This window comes from Chelmon rostratus, chromosome 7, assembly GCF_017976325.1.
Source record: "Chelmon rostratus isolate fCheRos1 chromosome 7, fCheRos1.pri, whole genome shotgun sequence".
Classification (NCBI taxonomy): domain Eukaryota; kingdom Metazoa; phylum Chordata; class Actinopteri; order Chaetodontiformes; family Chaetodontidae; genus Chelmon; species Chelmon rostratus.
In genome coordinates, this window is record NC_055664.1 from 28437023 (window position 1) to 28456569 (window position 19547).

Here is a 19547-nt window from a genome sequence, read left to right on the forward strand (position 1 = left end):
GACGAGGCGTGATCTGTTCCTCATCACTCATGAATCTGTCTGTGATGAGTCTTATTAACCGTCCACAGACTCCGGTTTACCGTCGTGAAAGAGGAACATTTCAGATCGACATCTCAGACATCCATCATGGTGAAGCTGCATGTTTGGACCAGGCTGCTCTTCGTATGAGAGTATTACTGCAGTATCACTGTGTACTTGGTGCTTTTCCACATCTAAAGTGTGCAGTGCGACCATTCTTTAGCAGTGTCACCAGTCCACCGATCTGATGCATCATTTCAAAATCAGGACGAGCACGACGTCCACCATCGAGAGGAAAAGTGGTGTTTTTTTACATTCTGTGCAAAATTAGACGAAAAGTAGTCCAAACATCATCATCATCATCATCATCAGTCTCTGTCTGTCTACACACAGTCACTGTTCTTCTATTTACAGTTAGTTTCGACGTTAGTACCATCACCCCCCAGCGGGGCTAAGACATTCCTCAGAGGGACAAAATCCACCTTCAAACAGAACTCTGTTTTCTTTACTCCTGAGTGTGAGACTTCTGCCATTTCTCATCCTCAACTCCTGAATGTGTCTACAATCTGACACAGGGTCGGGTGTGAAGTCCTGAACGACACCCAGCTGCTGCTGAGACTGAAAGCAAAGAGCAAAGTGAGTTTTCAGCCTGACAGACAAACTGCTGGACGGAAAACCCACTGCAAAAAACAAAACGTTATGATGGGGAACGTTCTCGTAAAGGTCTCTTAACAATGCAGGGCTTAAAGGATAACTTTACTTTTTTACATCCGGGACCTTACTTCTAGCCTAAATACGCCCATTTACTCACCCAGACAACTTTGGTGGCATTTGGAGTCGTTTTGAAGAAATTAGCCCCAGAGGAGCGGCGTGTATATCTGTATAATGCGAGTACTCGGGGCATCCATGCGCAGCCTCTATATAACGTATAATCTGCGGCGAAACTCGTTCATATTCCAATATTTAGTTATGATATGCTGGTGCTATTCCCCTCTGAGCTGGCGGTCGGCTAGTTTAGCTGTAGTTTGGCACAGCTATGGTTCGTTATTGCGTATTCGTAGCCGACCGCCGCAGAGTCAGCCGTGTTGTGGCTGGCTGCTCGCGGTGCCCGGTGTTCGGTAATGACATCATCCACGTCAGAGGTAGTTGCCTAGAGACGCCGGATGTTGATAACATGCCACCACGGGCTCAGAGGGGAATAGCACCAGAATATCATAACAAAATATTGGAATATGAACGAGTTTCTGCAGATTATGCGTTATATAGAGGCTGCGCATGGATGCCCCGAGTACTCGCATTATACGGATATACGCGCCGCTCCTCTGGGGCTAATTTCTTCAAAACGACTCCAAATGCCACCAAAGTTGTCTGGGTGAGTAAATGGTCGTATTTAATGCTACAAATAAGGTCCAGGTTGTAAAAAACAAAAGTTATCCTTTAACAATGCAGAGCGAATCTCACAGTGCAGACTTTCCATCACGGTCACGATCATGAGATGAGGGAACCTTCTCAGAACTCTGACTGGACGCGTCATAATTAATCGTTCACATAGTTTCATAATAATTTACTACTTATTACTGTAACTTGAACCTTCAGATTCTTCAGAAGATGTGAAACTGAATTTCTGTATCAAAAGTTCTTCGCTCTGACTTTTAATCAGAGTATTTTTTCTAGATTTTGAATATACCAGCTACAGTTTAAATTAAAAATATGTGTCACAGGTTTTATTTTTACACTTGGCCGTGACTACATCATACTGTGAAGTGGAAAATACTACCTTAATGTTACCTGATTAGCTACTACGACTCTAACTGGATCAGTGAACCTGAAGTATACTCTGAACAGGCTTCTGTGACGCCTTCAGGAGTTGCTGCTTTTATCTCATTTCCAGGATCCCTGATAATTAAACTACTGTAACAAAGAAACAGCGGTGCCGTCTTAAGGTGGATTTTCTCCTCATCCCTCGGTTTTAAAAACAACCTGCTGCTATTCAGCTGTCTATTTAAAAGGCATTCAGCAGGTAAAAAACACAGGGCACACAGTGAACAAGGGGGGGGCAGAGGGAAGAGGGAATAGAAAAATAAAAATAAAAAAATAAGAAACTGTGGCAGACACAACTAGACGATCACCTCACTTCACTCTGTGGCAGAGAAACATAAAAAAATGTAAAAAATAAAGTTTCAGAGGAGGCGGGGGCACCAGGTGAGGAGAAGAAAGGCAGAGAGAGAGAGGAGGAGGAGGAGGAAGAGGAGGTCAGGGAGAACGTTTCTCAGTCTCAGAAGAACTTGTCGTCGATGCGGAAGTGTGGTCGCGTGACGTCGTCCGGGTTGATGAAGACCGAGATGGACTTCCCCGGATTCTCCGTGACCAGCTGCTGAAGCTTCTTGGCCAGCCGGTCGTCCGGCTGGTTCTCTCCGCCCGCGTCGGACTGCGGCGACGGCAGATTGTTGGCGCTGCCTCGCCACTGCAGGTCCACCGTCAGCCGGTTGGCGGCCTTGGCGTGCTCGATGGTGGTGCGGAGGTGCTCGGCGGGGTCGGAGCGCACCGAGGAGAGTTTGCGGGCATGCAGCATGGCGGTCTCGTCCGACAGGTGCTCCAGCATGTTGCACTGGGGGATGAAGTAATTGGGACACATCTTGTTGACGAGACAGTGCTGCAGGTCGTCGATCAAGCCCAGCAGGAAGTGGGCGGAGAAGTCGTCCTGTGCCAAGTAGTTGGCAGGGAGACGGTCGCAAGCCCACAGCATGATGCTGCGGAGGTGGTAGGGGCTGATGGCTTTGGGACGGGACAACAGCTTGATGATGATGGCTTTACAGGCCTGGTACGCCTGCATCAAGCTAGACGAGATGCACTTTTTCAGCTGCACCTCGCTGCGGGCGAAGGACAGGCGCCACTCGTTCTCCTTGCGGCCTTTGTAGGAGCAGGCGGGGACGAGGTAGAAGCCGCTGATCACCTCCTCCTCGGTGATCTTCCCGTCCCAGAAGTGGTTCTCCATCAGCCAGCTCTGAGCAACCGCCGGCCAGCCTTTAAACGACACCACGGGGACGATGTCGTACAGCATCCGGCTGCTCCCAACTCCCAGGATGATGGAGATGATGGTGCCGTTCCTCTCCACCTTCTCCACTCTCGGCATCCCTCTCTGCGGCTTCTTCTGCACCTCCAAAAGCACCAGGGAGATGGACTGGTAAAACCAGTCGGCCACCAGTGTCGGAGAAAAGAAGTAGTTGGTGGTCCCGTTGATGTGGTCCACGATGGTGCAGCAGTCCTTCCACTTGTTGATCGTTCCCTCGTCGAAGAGGCGGAGGCTGAGCCAGGAGTGGCCCAGGGCGGAGTGCCTCATGTCCAGGGTCACCGGCTGGTTGCGGTCGTGCAGCTTGAGCGCCGGGACCAGCAGGGTGAAGTCCATGTCGTAGTCTGTGCCACGGGCGTAGACGCTCAGCTCATCCAAGTCCATGTCCACCACACCCTCCCGAACTCCTCCCGACAGAAGGAGGTACTCGTTGGCCACCGGGAGCTTTTGGTCCAACTTCTGGACCATTCCTGTGAGACAAAGGAGGAAAGACGTAGTCAGATAAAGAACTGCATCATCTTACAAACAGATGTGGTTACGACAGAGCAGCGCTGTCTTATTGTTTAAACCTCCACACAACTGATGCAGCATGGTCTGTGGACCGCCGTCAAACGGGAGGTCTCCTGAAACTCGATGCATCAGTCTGAGCTGGTGCGCGGACCCACAGATTGATTGTGCAGAGCCACTTCCTGCTCAGAACAAGCACACTGGGTCAAAAAGCCATGAACACACTATTTCATCTACATGTGCTGAACACACAAACAGTGACACGATAACAACAAAGACCTGGACGTCCCACGGCCCAGGACGATGGGTCCTGGCAACACAAAATGCCACAAAAGGCTCGGCTCAGCAGCAGCTGTTTGCTCCTTTTTCCTGTTATTCACGTTGACATGATACAGAGGAGATGAGATGTAAAGGCAGTGACGTTTAAAACTTTGTTCAGGCGTCTAACCTGCGTTCAGTTTAACATTTCTAAACTTCATTTATTTGAGTGATGAATTTAATTTTTTCAGTCCGACTCAGTCTGGACCCGATCACGCTCAGCTCCTTTTCAGATCGAATCTCTTGTTCTGGGTCAGTTTTTGGGTCATTTGGGAACCTTTGAGACTCTGGACTCCATCAGACTGGACAGGTTATTGTGTGGACGGCTGGCCTGGATCGGTTTGGACTGGTTTTCTGCTCTGCTACACAAACACTTCCTGGCTGATGACTGCATTCCTGTGCTGTGGTGAAGTGGACGGACTCTGCGAGGTGGTTTTTGGGTTTGGATTAACTGTGCTCACGCTTCATCGTCCCGCTGATGAACTGACCTTCGCCAGTAAAGTAATCTATTACTACAGTGACACGATCGATAAACAGGCCTGCGTTGATCTGCAGTTTAAATGCTTCAGCTCGTTCGCTTCACATTCCCAGTAATCAATAATCCATGTGTTTATTTTGGTTCGTCTTGAGTCTGATTATTGAACGGAGACACCGGGGACGTGAGGCTGGTCTGAAGGACGGCGTCCTTTAGGAACACACCATCTGTAATCATCTTTAGTTCGTCAGTTAGTGGATCAGATTCAACGCAGCAGATATCTGATGATAAATACGAGCTGGAGCAGGAGCAGCTGTAGCTGTCAGTCTGTCCTCATCTGTCCACATCTGTCCTCATCTGTCCACATCTGTCCTCATCTGTCCACATCTGTCCTCATCATGTCTTCAGGGCCGTCTGATTTGCATTTGAGACCAGAGGAGTCGTTCTGCTCTGCTGCAGACTGTCAGTGTGCTCACAAACGCAGCATTTAATGACTGAATATAACTGCAGCTCAGTCACATGGACGCTTCTGTGTGTGTGTGTGTGTGTGTGTGTGTGTGTGTGTGTGTGTGTGTGTGTGTGTGTGTGTGTGCGGTCTCCTATTTTAATCCAGATCCTGGAGGAGATCCAGAATCCTGATGAAACTCTGACGGTAAATCTGTTCACTGATCAAACCTCACATCCCTGCAGTTCATCCTCCTCGTCTCCTCGTCTTCTCTTCCTCTCACTCACGATCACGACAGCAGCTCTGTCAGAGCGACACGCCGCCTCAAACGCCACAAAGCCAGCAGGACTCTGACATGACGGTCCTCGAGTCCAGCTCAGCTTCAGATCAATCGGGAGGTGCGAGGCGACCGTGGTCCCCTGAGTTCAGCCTGTAAGGCGCCGTCTCCTGCAGTGTGCTGCCATCAGCTTCCTCACTCACCTTGATGAAAGAGTGGAAGGCTCCAGGAACGCTACACACACATTTCTATACATACACTGCTGTGTGTGTGTGTGTGCTGGTGATGGCTGTTTGTGTGTTTTCGCCTCAGATCAGTTTCTGGATGAAGCAAACAGACTGACATGACCCACAGAGGGACAGTTTATCCTGTTATAATCTAGCTTATACTGCTCTCAGCAGGTCTGCGTCTCACCTGCACCGTGCACAGGTAGACCGGCCTGAACACCTCTGATAGGAGGAGAGGAACAGCCACATCCATCCTGAGGGTCAAACACTCACCGCTGCTGATTTACAGTCAGACACCACCCTCTCTGCCTCCACCTGCTCTCCGCTACGAGCCTCTACATAAACCAGGTGCTGTAGCAGAACAGGTGGAGTCTGACGGTTCAAGGTAAGCTTCAGTGTAGCAGCAGCTAGAAGCCCCTCCGCCTGCTGCGCTCTCCCGTTAAATAACGGCGCTCACTCGGTGTCTGTGTGCTCGTCCCCTCACCCAGCATGGAGAAGATGAAGTCCTTGGCCGTGTGGATCTCCAGAGCCCGCTGGTCGTCGTACTCCCGCTGGTCGTGCTTGCTGAACTCCTGGATGAGCCGGTTCAGGTCCTCCATGCGGGCCGCCGACCTGAAGTCGAGCTCGGGCCCGACGCCGCCGCCGCCGTGCGGCAGCCTGCCGGAGGCCATGGTGGGGCTGTTCCCGAGGCTGCCCGCCGAGCCAGCCCGACTGGAGAGAGCAGGAGCCGCCATGTTTCCTCCGCGGTCACACACAGGTTTACTACTGACGATAGTACTGCTGCTGGTCCGCTCCGAGCCGAGCCGAGCCGAGACAGACCACACCAAACACAACCACCGGAAACAACAACCGCACTTCCGCTGCTCACCGCCTTCAAAATAAATGTGCTGGGTCTAGGTGGCTGGTTGCTCCAAGTGTCACAAAATATATGGGGATAATTTTATGAGCTTCATTAATGACTAATAATTAATAACTGCGTGTGCATTTAACTGACTTCAGCTAGCCTGGCATTTCATTATTATTATGTAAATGAAACGTGACTGGTTTTTAAAATAATGTTGTAGGATCATGGTTGTTTTACTCAGGGGGCAGGAGACCATCAGTCTCTCGCTTTTACATTGAGTGACCAGCAGGGGTCAGTGTTCCGGGTTCCTGTATTAATTGAACGTTATTTTATGCATTGCAGTGTGTGAGCCGTTTTTTCTGCTGCAGTCTGATGAGATACTTGCTCCTGAAATAAGGACAAGATTAAAAAGGAAATGTTTATGTGCAACATATATATGAAACAAATAAACTACTCAGGAACACATTACATTAGATTAGTTTAGAATGATTTCATGAAAGCGAATAAAAAAAGAAAAAACCTGTAAGTGCATGGGTGCATCAAAACAACTGATAGCAAGGTAAAATAATACAAAAATCTTGGTGTTTCGCAGCTGCTGCCCCCGTTAGGGGGCGCTACAGCAGATCTAAACTGGGCCCAGCTGAACCCTCATTGTTTGATCGCCATCTTTGAAGCCAGATGCTGTTCCTGACACAGCCGTCCCCATTATTCATATTTATAATGAACATTTATGGACAGATACGAAGTATTAACTATATATGACAGTGAGACACTGTAACATTTGTAGCCTGAAGTCATTTGAAATGCTGCCCTCAATTAATGATAATTTAAATTTACAAGCAAATATGTCATAAATTAAATTACTTTTGTTGCTAAGAGCCTCAGTTGCTTTCATAAATAAAGGCCACTGAGGTTCACACATACATGCATATGAACATGTACACATTAACCACATGCATGGTGTGTTATTGTTGTTCCAGGTGTGCGGTGTGTGTCTCTGTCCTCCAGGCGTCGCTGTTCCTCGTTCGGCTCTCGGAGTTCCGTGGTGACCCGGAAATGAACGAGCTGCCGGCGGTCGGTCAGTCTGGGTCACTGGGCTCCACCATGGCGTGGAGGAACTGCGCCGTCCTGCTCAGACTGACCGGAGAAGATGTTTTACGGAGCTGTGTGAGGGGAGGCAGGTCAGTCACCACAGCCGGAGGGAGACGGTCGCTGCTCCCGGTCTCTGTTTTCGCGCTCAAGGGCAGTTACCTGAAAGCGGGTGTTAGCCGGCTAACGTTAAGCTAGCTGGGTATGTTAGTGAACGTTGACGGAGCTAACGGCTCTTCGCTTGTGTGTTGGTTCCGACCGTTTTGACTTGTCCCAGTATTTAATGTGTCTGTATAGTTTAAGAGCTTCGTTCAGAGATTTCCTGAATATTTTTCCGTCTATTGTAAAATTAACATGAAGAAATATCGGTTTTCAGGTCTTCAGTTTTAATCTTCACTTCTTGTTTCTGTCAGTAGCTGTTTGTGATACAACGTTAAAAAGACTGACGTTACATTTTCAACTGTTTCACAAAGTGTGAATATCATGTTTTCACCCAGCAAACACTGTGGTAACGTAGTCCACATGGAACCGTGTGAACCCGCAGTGCACGCGTGGATCTGGATCAGAACAGAAACGGTGTCGGTCCTGCTCCACATCCGTCTGTCTGTACAAAAACAGATGCACGAAGATCACCAAATACCTCATCACAGTTCTGTAACGGACAGTGTGTGGAAACCAGCTAAAGGCTTGTTTCTGCGATCAGTTTCGAATAAGATTATACTGTGAAAACACTCATTTTGTTATTATATAACAATGTATTATATTATATTATATTATATGTGAGACCAGACTTGCTTCAAAATTCTGCAGTTTTCTTTTTGAGTTAGGAGAAACTTCTTTCTCCACTTTTGTTTAATTGAAGGCACTTCAGTATGTTCAAGTGTGTCACTCACAATGTGTTTTATTAACAGACACATTTTCAATGTGAACAGTTATTTCCTCACTGAGACGTGTGCATGCACTGACAAACCAGCGTCCACACAGTGTAAAGAGTCTGACATATTTAATGAAGAGATTAAACAAAAGCTTTGATCAACAAATGGCTAATTCTTCATGCCTTTGAGTTCAAGATCAGATATTTCCAAACGTTGACGTGATGAGTCACATGACCTGCAGACGCGGACTGACCGGGAGACGCTCTCGGTGACCCTGAACGCCTCTCACACTGAACAGATGCTTCGCTGTGATGTTGCTGTTGTTGAAGTTCTCTGTCTGTCCAGCAGGTGGCCTCACAACCTCCAGCAGAGATGCGGCTTCAGGAAAGCTGCGAGGAAACCAGAGTCCAAGAAGGTGGAGGAGGAGCTGGCATCCCCCCACACAGAGTCCTCTGAGGCTGTGGTCCCCCGCCGGACCTCCACCCCCCACTGGGAGCAGCAGACTCCACCCGGCTCCCCGCGGGCCTTCAGCCGGCTCCTCAGACCGCTCGTCTTCACCGTGGGGGTAGGTGACGTTCATCTGTTCCTGTTGGAGGTGACGGCAGGGGCGGTGTCGCAGACGGGTGTTAACTCCATGTCAGTTTACAGGCTGCTCCTTCGGCTCAGCGGCCATCTGGCAGTACGAGTCCCTCAAGTCTCGAGTCCAGAGTTACTTTGATGAGGTCAGAGCTGATTGGCTGGAGAAGCTGCGACCTCCGAAACGAGGAGACGTCCGCAAAGAGGTGAGAAGGATGGACTCACACTCTGACATCACGCTCTTCTGTTTCAGGTTCAGGTGTGAGCGTCACGCATGTTGTCACCTGATCCAGCAGAGAGAAAAGTCAAAGATCATTTCAGATTTGAACCTTCGGATCATCGTGTGTGTTCAGACCTCTCAGTGTTTCTCAAACCAGCAGTCTGCTTTACTTTAATAATTGTTGTAGGGATGAAGTCGGTCTCATTAAATGTTCTTGTAAAAAGTGTTTTTTTTAAAGTTTTGGTGATTGTGAAGACAGACAGCAAAGTATTTCCACATTCTTCTATTCAGTAAGGTTCTTTTTAGCTGTCAGCTAAGTTAATGCTAAGCTAAGGGATGTTTCATTTGATAGTACAGTAAAGAGGAACAGGCAGGTGTGAGACACTGTGTCTGGTTTAGCTCTATGATTACCTTTAAATTCATTTTTTAAAAGAAATAACACGAATGCATGAACACACAGTCTTCATGAGACATAAACTGATTCGACGAGGACTTTACTGAAGGATGAAGGACCTGTTCACGTTTAGTGGAGAGAATAAACTCAAAGATCCAGTAGAAATCTGCAGGCTGAGAGGAAACAAGCAGGTTGGACTGATAATTCACAGCCTGAGACAGAACTTCTTGTGCCGATCATGTTCGAACAAATATTTACTGAGCAGCTAAAGTTATGTTGATTAAAATATTTTGCCACAGAGTGATGCTTCTTCACCTCATAAACGATCTTTGGCACAGTTGGGACAGTGTGGACGGGAAACGGTGTCAGACACCTGAAAGCATCAGTTTTCTGCTCGTTGAACAGACCTTTGAAGAAATGACTCGTCCTGGTTTTTAACTGGTGAAGGTTTCATCACTGCTCCACATTTTCTGCTCAGCTAATCTGCTCATCTTTAGGACGTGTCTCTAAAATCTCTCTGGTCCTCTGGGCTCTTTTCATGAAGCAATAGGAGAAGATGTTCAGTCCAAAAAATCAGTTTTATTCTAACATCAATAGAATGTGTAAGGTCACAGAGCTCTGGGTCCCGACTTTCCTTTCCCTGATCCACAACAGAGTTGGGTTAGTTCATGAAGTCTGACACACGACCCCTCCCTGACCCAGTATTTCATAGACAGAACATGAGGAGATGCTGAAACAGTCGTTGGCTCCTCCTCGTTGCCGTCGGCGCTCTCTCTCTCCTCTGCTTGCTCATCTTCGAGAATCCAACGTCACCGCAGCAACCTGTTTGCAAGGACACATCCAGAGAGACCCTTATCCCTGACGCCAACTTGTTCTGTCTTAAGTCGAGGGCCCCAAGATGTCCCCATGCCAGGCCTCTATCTCAAACCTCCTGTTCCAGGTCACACTGGCCTCAGATATATTCTGCACACAAAGAATCACTCCTCGTCTAAATCACTTCTATGAATAATAAAGGAAAAACTTCACCAGGAGAATTTCTGTTGATTATTCAGTCACACAATCCATCAGCAGAAAATATGAATCAGATCAACACATCAGGATCCAACGATCATTAATGTGAGCATGTGCATGTAATCTATTAGCAGAATATATGTGTGTATTCAAACTTATCAAAGTATAGGAACATGACCCAAATATCCATCAAGGTCCAGATAAAAGAACCAACGTTCACAACACCACCTCCCAGATAGTTTAGATCCACTTTCAAAGCAGAACCAGATTTTAGTAGCAGCCTCTGGTCAGAACCATCACACACACACACACACACACACACACACACACACACACACACCTGAGCCAGCAGTAAGCAGTGATGTTACCTGTTAACCAGGTGATCAGCAGCTCGTCTGCACTGACATGTCAACAGTAATCCAGATGAATGACATCGATCATCTGACAGACAGACAGACACTGTCAGACCAGACAGGAAGTTCTCAGCTCAAAGATACAGACCTGATCTGTCTCAGACCTGGTCCCATGTGGACTGGGATCAGGTCTGGCATATTCTGACTCTGATTGGCTGTTTGTGTTTCAGATCAACCAGTGGTGGCGCAGCTTGAGTGAGGGTCAGAGGCTGGTCACAGGTGAGACCGCACACACGAACGCACACACACACACACACACACACACACACACACACACTCACAGCTGTTCTTCATTCTAATATTCTGCTGTTTTTTCCCAGGGATCATTGCTGCTAACGCCCTGGTGTTCTGCTGTTGGAGAGTTCCGTCTCTGCAGCGCTCCATGATCAAATACTTCACATCCAACCCGGCCTCCAGTGAGTGCCACGCTGTTCCAGACAAACAGGACCAACGACAACAACATGTGACAGGAAGTGAAGTGGCTAACTGCTGTTGTTTGTCCTCCCGCAGAGACTCTCTGCTCGCCGATGCTTCTTTCCGCGTTCAGCCACTTCTCTTTCTTCCACATGGCTGCCAACATGTACGTCCTGTGGAGCTTCTCCACCAGCGCCGTCTCCATGCTGGGCAGAGAGCAGTTCATGGCCGTCTACCTGTCCGCAGGTACGGCAGAGCTTATCCGATTGGTCGCCTCGGCGTCTGATGGTTGCTGTGAATGAGCGTGAGGCTGTCGCTGGCGTTTACACTGATTCGTTTGTCTTTTCTGTTGGTTCAGGTGTCGTTTCTACGTTTGTCAGTTACGTTTGTAAGACGGCCACAGGAAGGTTCGGTCCGTCTCTGGGAGCCGTAAGTAACGACATCACTGCTTCACGACAAATGACCAATGAGCAGCCTGGTCGTAGACCGGTTTCATAGCACCAGAGAGACAGTTTGACTTCCTCTGAGCTCTGAAACTGTTCAACAGAAGCAGGAGCGGCTCACCACTCACAGATGAAGACCTGGGTCATATCGACGTGACTCAGTCAGAATCAGCTGTCAGAGTCAGGATCCAGATCAGCTCAGAGAGTGAGGATCCAGATCAGCTCAGAGAGTGAGGATCCAGATCAGCTCAGAGAGTCAGGATCCAGATCAGCTCAGAGAGTCAGGATCCAGATCAGCTCAGAGAGTCAGGATCCAGATCAGCTCAGAGAGTCAGGATCCATCACGATGATTCATCTCAGCGGCTTCTGAACCTCCAGCTGTTTGTTGTTTTCAGTCTGGAGCCATCATGACCGTCCTGGCTGCCGTCTGCACCAAAATGCCAGAAGCCAAACTGGCCATCATTTTCCTCCCCATGTTCACCTTCACTGCTGGAAACGTAAGTTCACCTGCTTCACCTGCTCTACCTGCCTTAACTGCATCACCTGACTCACCTGTTTCATAATAAACTGACCCCCCCTCTCTCCCTCTCTGTCTTTCTCTCTCTTCAGGCTCTGAAGGCCATTGTTGCCATGGATATGGCAGGTGTGGTGTTGGGATGGAGGTTTTTCGACCACGCCGCTCATTTAGGAGGAGCCTTGTTTGGAGTGTGAGTCACTGTTTCGACCAATCACGGCTGCTCTCTGCTCTGTACTCTGCCCCCTGAATCAACAAGAGTTCTGCTCCTTTAAAACATCTGGGATCATCAACAACCGTGTAAACAAGACAAATCTGTTCTGTTTGTTCTAACTGTAAAAAAAGATCCACCAGAGTGATGCTGTCAGACAGAAACTGTTCTCAGTGCAGCTTCATGAGGATCCGACAGGAAGAAATCATCTTTATTTCTGAATGAATTGATTTAATCCGCTCTAATGTGGGCTGATCTGCCCGAGGAGAACTAGAGCGTTCACGGTGAGCCTGGGTCAGTCGCACCTGCACAGATACCTGCATGAAGTCGATTATCAGCTCGTCACAGCTGGATTCATTGAACCACGTTCACTAAAGCTGAGCTTAAATCCAGTTTAAATCGTCTCAGCGTCCCAGTCCAAATGGCTTAGAGGCAGAACCGGATTTAGACCAGTTACAGGAGCAGCCAGAAACCTGGTCATCAGGTTGTGGACTGACAGGAGAGAGAGGGAGGGTCTGTTACATATAACAAGATGTCATCAACAGACAGACTGATTTCAACATGCCATGAAACAGACAGACAGGCAGACAGACAGACAGGCAGAGTTACAGGTGTCTGTCAGAGGGGAGGTCAGATACTGTGACTGATGGGAGAAGTATTCAGATCCTTAACTTCAGTAAAAGTATTAATACCACGGTGTGTTAGTGTATCAGTAAACTGTTCCTGTCAGTGTTTCTCATCATCTCTAATGTTTGTGGATTAATATTCCTGCTGCATTAATGTTCCTGCTGCATTAATGTTCCTGCTGCATTAATGTTCCTGCTGCATTAATGTTCCTGCTGCATTAATGTTCCTGCTGCATTAATGTTCCTGCTGCATTAATGTTCCTGCTGCATTAATGTTCCTGCTGCATTAATGTTCCTGCTGCATTAATGTTCCTGCTGCATTAATGTTCCTGCTGCATTAATGTGGATGTTTTACTGCTGCAGATGTTTCAGTTTGAGCTCGTTCACTTTATATCCTGTCGGCTATAATCTGCAGCGACGCTTCATATTCCATCTTATATTTGCGTCCTGCACTGAGTCGATGCGTCACTGTTGTTCTCTGTGGTTCTGAAAACGGTCTCGCTGTCGCTGATGATCTGTCAGATTCCCCCAACAAGCTCGCTCGGAGCTGCCGTCTGATTGGCTGTGAGTGGTGGAGGATGTTTCCTGTGAAGACAAACAGAAAGATGAAGTTTAAATCTGTATTTGTGTCTTCGTCTTTCAAACGTCTCTAACTGTCCAGGAAAAGACTTCGCCATTTCCCATCATGCTCTCTGTTCCTTCTCCCTCCAGATGGTACATCCTGTTTGGTCACGAGCTGATCTGGAAGAACCGAGAACCTTTCGTCAAACTTTGGCACAACCTGAGGACTCGAGGAGGGCCGGGCGGAGGAGGGGACAGAGGAGGCTCCGTGTAGGACGCCGAGCCGCCGGGGCTGATGGGAAAACACGTGTAAAGACGTATAAAATGTACAGACGTGCAGGTGAACAGGAAGAAGCTGCACCGCTGCACCATGTGACCCCTCCAGGACGAGTTAACAGAAAGCAGGTGGGAGTGATGAAGACTTCAGGTGGAGCAGAAATAATCCGCATCGACTCTCAGTTCTCGTCTTTTCTTCACTTTTTGTTTCTCTGCACACACAAACTTTGTTCAGTCACCATGGAGACGGCAAAAGTCAGAACTGGGACTGAAGATTGTGATTTTACTGTTCTGATTGTTTTTCTGATCCTTCAGCCAATAAAACCCCCAAAAAGTCCAAATGACACAGAAACAGTTGTTATTGTAATATTAATCCTCACGAATCATTTAAGGCACTAATGACAGTCCAGTGTTTGAGGGGTTTTACAGAATAAACTGGATCCAGTATGAGGTGGTTCAGGACTCGTCAGAGCTGGAGGGAACTGAAGCTTTGAACCAGCAGGAAGTCAGATCTGCTGGAAACGTTTGTGTCTCTTTCTGCTGATTTATATTTGTTGGTTTTCTTTCAAATAAAACCGTAAAATGATCAGAAACGATGCTGCTGACTGATCTGTGAGGCCCCCGGGGGTCGGTTGGAGGAAAATATTTTTCCTTTGATGTTTCTCTGGAATCACTTTGACAAACAGGTGGAGTCGTTACCTGACCTGCAAACATGAAGCCAGCTCGATACACAGTTTAAAGTCCACCAACTGACACACACACACACACACACACACACACAGTGCTGAGCTGATGTGTGTGTGTGACCGGACCAGATATCAATACTGTCACTACTACTGAAAGTACTGCGAGCTGAGTTCATACAGCGACTGGAGAGAACATCAATGAAAATCTACGACCACACGTCCAGTTTTCACTGTGAACACAAGCTCATGAAGTCATGATGTTCACGTTTTTATAGAAACATCCAGATTTTACATGTTTTAAAGATTTTGTTTGATGTCAGTGTGCCCTTCCTGTCCAGTGAAAAGCTCGTATCTCCTATCTATGTGCTGCTGTTGAATGTTTGTGATAAACTGAAGGATGAAGTTTTCCTTCATGTCTTCTTCAGCTAAATAAAGTGTTTAAAAGCCTCTTGGATCAGCTGAAAATGCATCGACACAGAGCTGAAAACAGGCTGTTTGTCTGAGATACGAGGTTCTCACAGGACAAACGTGATGATCTTATAGAATATGATGCATCGCTGCAGATTAGATGAAGACATGAATGCAGCAGGAATATTAATCCACAAACATCAGATATGATGAGAAACACTGACAGGAACAGTTTACTGCTACATCAGTACTTTAAGTATTTATATATGTTTTGAATTCTGGACGTTTACTTCGTGTATTTTCAGTGTGACTGTAGTACTTTTCCTTCAGTAACAGATCTGACTTGTTCTTCCTGTCTTTGGTTTTTCGGTTCTCGCTGGTCAAACTAAACGTGAACTGATCTGTGTGTGTGTCTCCAGATTAAACAATGAGCTACAAACAGTTAGTGGAGAAACTCCGGGATTCTCGTCTGTCGATACTTCTGTGTGTTCAGAGGCGTTTCAAATCTGCCAGAGTTCATCAACCCCGAAGACCGGCAGACCTCCGCGGATCATATCAGGTTCACAGAGACTGACGGCATCACCAAACAACCCAGAGGAAGAGCTGCAGAGAAGAACGAAGAGCAGAGAGCCGGAAAACTTCACTTCAGCCTCCAGATCTGATCCGACGGTAAGACCTGGGACCTGCTGCTTCACCGCGGACCGGATCAGGACCGATGTGGTCTCGTGTCAGGGAGGTTCACACTGGAATCGTTTGTCTTTCTGTCCATCTTCAACAGTGAAGTTGTTTAATTTGTCACTAAATGTATTTCAAGATTCAAACTGTTGGATTTGAGGCAGAGACCATGTGATCCAAACAGGAAGTGTAGATCGAAGGGCTCTGGTGGACATCAGCGTGGGCTTCAGTCCTACTCGATCAGGTTCAGGTGTGACCCCATCGCATGGTGGCCTCGAGTTTTTGGTGCTGACATGCTGCCGTTTCCACGTGTTCCAGGTGTGTGGGGGACGTTCAGCAGCATGGCGGTGGGCCTGCAGGTTGTGGGTCTGCTACTGGGCGTGGTGTCCTGGTGTCTGCAGTCCAGCTGCACCTCCTCTCAGGTGTGGAAGGTGAGGAGTCAGATGGAGTCGGTGAGCAGCGGTCAGTGGCAGTTTGAAGGCTTGTGGATGAGCTGTGCCGCCACCTCGCTGGGGTCCGTCCAGTGCAGCAGGTTCAAGACGGTGCTGGGACTGCCAGGTGAGGACCCGCCTCTCCGTTAGCAGACAGCCAATGAGAGGCGTCCGCTCAGCTGGGGTTCAGCATATAGAAAGAAACCTGATCAGGTGTTGTATCGTGTTTCTTGAAGACGTGTTAAAAAGAGAAAAGCTGCAGTTCATGGTGATTGTCATTTCACTCACACTGAACCGTGTCCTTCAAACACTGAATGTGTGACGTGAAATTTAAATGAAACATCTTCTCCAGCATCGTGAGCTTCTTCAGCCAGACTCTAGTTAGAAAACGTTGTGTTTTACCTGTTGGTGTGTGCTGGCTTGCAGCTCACCTGCAGGCCTGCAGGGCTCTGATGATCTTGTCTCTGCTGGTCGGTCTGGCCTCCATCGCCGTCTCTGTGCTCGGACTCAAGTGCACCAAGATCGGCAGGACGTCGGAGCACGTCAAAGATCAGATCGCCCTGGCCGGAGGGATCATGTTCATCCTGTCCGGTATGTGGTTTTTAGTCTCACTGGACTGAGCTGAAGGACTGAAGACTGGACACTGACAATGTGACGTGATGGTGCAGCTGTGCAGTTCACATTCTGCCCTGAGGGGGGCAGCAGTCTGCACGCTTCAAACAATTCACCATGAACTGACAGCAGCTGTCAGCAGGTGACGCTTATCTGTAATATATACTGTTAATTTAATCATGAAGGAGTACTCAGATCCCTTACTGCTGTAAAAGTACTAATAGCACACTGTAAAACTACTCTGCTACAGGTAAAAGTCCTGCATTGGAAGTGTAAAAGTATGTCAGTATAATGAGGAAAATGTACTTGAAGTATTAAAGTAAAAGTATTAAAGTAAAAGTATTAAGTGCAGTAAAACGTCCCTGTGACTGTTCTCCTGTTCTCCTGTTCTCCTGTTCTACTGTTCTATATGTTCTCCTGTTCTCCTGTTCTACTGTTCTATATGTTCTCCTGTTCTATCTGATCTCATCAGATTACTGTGACTCAGTCGTTCGCTGGTTGAGCTTCATTTGACTCTATTTAGTATCAGACTGATCAGACTAATGGTTCTTTTCATTCTGGATCAATCTGATTGATTATTGGTTCATTTCCTCCTCAGGTGTCTTCACTCTGACAGCTGTCTCCTGGTACGCAGCCAGAGTCATCCACGACTTCTACGACCCGCTGTATGGAGGCGTCAGGTCAGACACACACACTCTGCAGACTGTGTGTGTGTGTGTGTGTGTGTGTGAGACTTCCTGCTCCTAACCCTGTGTGTGTTGGTGCTGCAGGTTCGAGCTGGGTACTGGTCTGTATCTGGGCTGGGCGGCCTCCGGTCTGGCCATCCTGGGGGGATCAATGCTCTGCTGCTCCTGCAGGAGGACCTCCTCCACCCCCCCTGCAAGGTAAACTGACAGCACCACACAGGGATGCGTCCTACTACATGTACTACTGGGGTTTGTCCACAGGGGGCGCCATCAGCCACACACAGTCGTTCTTTCGACCACAGAGAATACTGGATTCTGATTGGCTGAAGTGTGGTCAGCATCCTCATCAGTGTTCTGAACCAGAACCAGAACCTCAGCAGAGATTTAATACCTCCAGCTGATGTTCCTGTGTGTCAGATATATATTTCATCAACATTATATAAATATGATCATATTGATCTCAGTAGATAAGATAAGATAAGATAAGATAAGATAAGACAAGACTTTGTTCATGCCCAGTCAGGGAGATTCAGGTGTTATAAGCAGCAGGTAATTGTAGTTAGCAACAGAAATAGAGAAATAAACACAAAATAAAAGCTGTATATATGTACATTTATACAAATTACTATATTTAATCTATATTTCACAGATTTTACACAAATTGCACAACAGTGGATAAAGTGACTGCAGCATTTATGATATTGCGCAGTAATAAATAAATATATGTCACAGCAGAATACCAGTATGTACTCATAGGTAGAGTACTCAATGAAGGTGAATAAAGAAAGTAACATAATTAAAGGTACAAGCTGGTGCCTGTACTGTGGACCAAAGATGGATTGTTCTGGAGAGAGGCGTCACTCCTGCCGATACTTTGAGAGACCGGATGGTGTTGCTGTCCCGGTTCCGGTGTGTTTGGCTGTAAATCAGAAAGCTCTTCTTCTCTCCTGCAGGCAGTTTTCATACAACTTCTCCTCCACGAGTCAAGGGCAGAACATCTACAGAGCGGCTCCGGCCTCGGACGGCAGCAGCTCCAAGGCTTACGTCTGACCGCCTCGGACGCCGCCGCTTCCCGCCTGACAGGTCGCCGAGGCCCGAGCACAACATCACAAGCTAATTCAGGATCGTGTTGGATTTTAAAGGTGCAATACGGAAGAATTTTAGTTTCAAGGTTACAAAGTTGACTAAAATTCTCATCAAAACTGAGGAAAAAACTGCTGTCAAAGACTTCTGTGTATTGTGTTGCAGAGATATCCGCTGAAGCTAGCATGCTAGCCAGCTAGCTGCAGCCCGTCCTGTCTCGTGACACTTCTAGAAGCTAAGAAGATAAATGCGAGCTGCGAGTTTATCAAGTTTCCTCATCTCTCTAAGCTTTTTTTAGTCGAATGAACAAACAAAATAAAATCCTAGAATGTGAAGAAAGGAAATATTCGTACACATATTTTCATTATTAAACAGAAAAAATAAGCATCTGAATTCGAGTTTCTCTCTTTACTGAACTGAGACGAGCTTAATTACCAAGTCTAGTCACCGTAAAACAAACTTTATTCAAAGTCAGACCCTGTCTCAGTTCCAACAATCAGCAGCTCAGGTTTAATTCAGCTTTAATTCTCTGAGCTGTGAAAACCTCACTGCTGATGACCGTCCCTCCCCCGGCTGCTCTCCTGGTTCACGGCCTTCCTGTCCCGGCCTGCCCTTCAGTCCCGGTCTGAGCTGCTGTCGGTAACCTCGGTACAGTTTTCCCTGCTGTCAAACTGGTCTCCTTTGGTCTCGGAGGCTGTGTTCAGTCCTGATCCAGTCTTGTTCACTAGGAGTTCGGTTCTGTTGTCCACAGTGTGAACACCAACAAGCCCCCGGTGCTCCGAGCTCCAGGTCCAGGTCCAGGCAGACTCCAGTCAGCTAATAAGGCCACCAGCAGCACAGATAGCTGTGCTAACCAGCTAACAGCAGCTAGTGGCCAAAAAGAGAGCAGTTAGCGGTTCCTCTCGTGATATACTGCCCCCTGTTTGTTTGGGGGGATCTGCTTTTCCAGTTTTTTCATCTGACTCCTTGAATGAGTCCTCTGAACTTTTTTCTCCAAACACAAAACGAAATGTTTGCTGATGCGTTTTTCAACGAAAGGAATTTTATTGTGTAGGGAACTCATCTTTATTGATTATTTATTGATTAATATATGATGTCATCATCTACAAACTACAACAATGAGACTTCATCAGAGTTCAAAACATGTCCAGAACTTTCCAGA

General features: G+C 47.5%; 3 protein-coding genes across 4 annotated transcripts; 2 read left to right on the forward strand and 1 right to left on the reverse strand.

The window, feature by feature from the left end:
• Positions 1-1409: 1409 nt before the first annotated feature.
• On the reverse strand, positions 1410-6156 carry LOC121609512 (protein MB21D2). Its single transcript, XM_041941162.1, has 2 exons — positions 5822-6156; positions 1410-3558 (listed from the first exon to the last, which is right to left on the reverse strand). Exons 1-2 carry the CDS (start codon positions 6069-6071, stop codon positions 2294-2296), a joined length of 1515 nt encoding a protein of 504 aa, XP_041797096.1. The 5' UTR covers positions 6072-6156; the 3' UTR covers positions 1410-2293.
• A 1081-nt stretch (positions 6157-7237) lies between these two features.
• On the forward strand, positions 7238-14395 carry LOC121609107 (presenilins-associated rhomboid-like protein, mitochondrial). Of its 2 annotated transcripts, none has more exons than XM_041940655.1 (10): positions 7238-7362; positions 8494-8710; positions 8787-8927; positions 10930-10978; positions 11080-11175; positions 11270-11419; positions 11532-11602; positions 12012-12113; positions 12226-12323; positions 13679-14395. In XM_041940655.1, exons 1-10 carry the CDS (start codon positions 7238-7240, stop codon positions 13800-13802), a joined length of 1173 nt encoding a protein of 390 aa, XP_041796589.1. In that variant the 3' UTR covers positions 13803-14395. The 2 variants fall into 2 exon arrangements, with proteins under 2 accessions (XP_041796589.1, XP_041796590.1); XM_041940656.1 differs by having other exon boundaries at positions 7239-7362; positions 8491-8710.
• Positions 14396-15914: 1519 nt separating this feature from the next.
• cldn15lb (claudin 15-like b) lies at positions 15915-18731 on the forward strand. The gene is made up of 5 exons (XM_041941298.1): positions 15915-16131; positions 16431-16595; positions 17215-17296; positions 17387-17500; positions 18256-18731. Exons 1-5 carry the CDS (start codon positions 15915-15917, stop codon positions 18350-18352), a joined length of 675 nt encoding a protein of 224 aa, XP_041797232.1. The 3' UTR covers positions 18353-18731.
• The last annotated feature ends 816 nt before the right edge of the window (positions 18732-19547 follow it).

What these genes read in the sequence shown, in the direction of transcription:
- LOC121609107 (XM_041940655.1), top strand. Translation starts at nt 7,238, where the DNA reads ATGAACGAGCTGCCGGCGGTCGGTCAGTCTGGGTCACTGGGCTCCACC. An exon ending in GAGGAGACGTCCGCAAAGAG is followed by an intron (nt 8,928 to 10,929) that starts GTGAGAAGGATG and finishes TTTGTGTTTCAG; the next exon opens with ATCAACCAGTGGTGGCGCAG. An exon ending in TCACCTTCACTGCTGGAAAC is followed by an intron (nt 12,114 to 12,225) that starts GTAAGTTCACCT and finishes CTCTCTCTTCAG; the next exon opens with GCTCTGAAGGCCATTGTTGC.
- cldn15lb (XM_041941298.1), top strand. Translation starts at nt 15,915, where the DNA reads ATGGCGGTGGGCCTGCAGGTTGTGGGTCTGCTACTGGGCGTGGTGTCC. An exon ending in CCGCTGTATGGAGGCGTCAG is followed by an intron (nt 17,297 to 17,386) that starts GTCAGACACACA and finishes TTGGTGCTGCAG; the next exon opens with GTTCGAGCTGGGTACTGGTC. An exon ending in TCCTCCACCCCCCCTGCAAG is followed by an intron (nt 17,501 to 18,255) that starts GTAAACTGACAG and finishes TCTCTCCTGCAG; the next exon opens with GCAGTTTTCATACAACTTCT.
- LOC121609512 (XM_041941162.1), bottom strand. Translation starts at nt 6,071, where the DNA reads ATGGCGGCTCCTGCTCTCTCCAGTCGGGCTGGCTCGGCGGGCAGCCTC. An exon ending in CTTCATCTTCTCCATGCTGG is followed by an intron (nt 3,559 to 5,821) that starts GTGAGGGGACGA and finishes TTTGTCTCACAG; the next exon opens with GAATGGTCCAGAAGTTGGAC.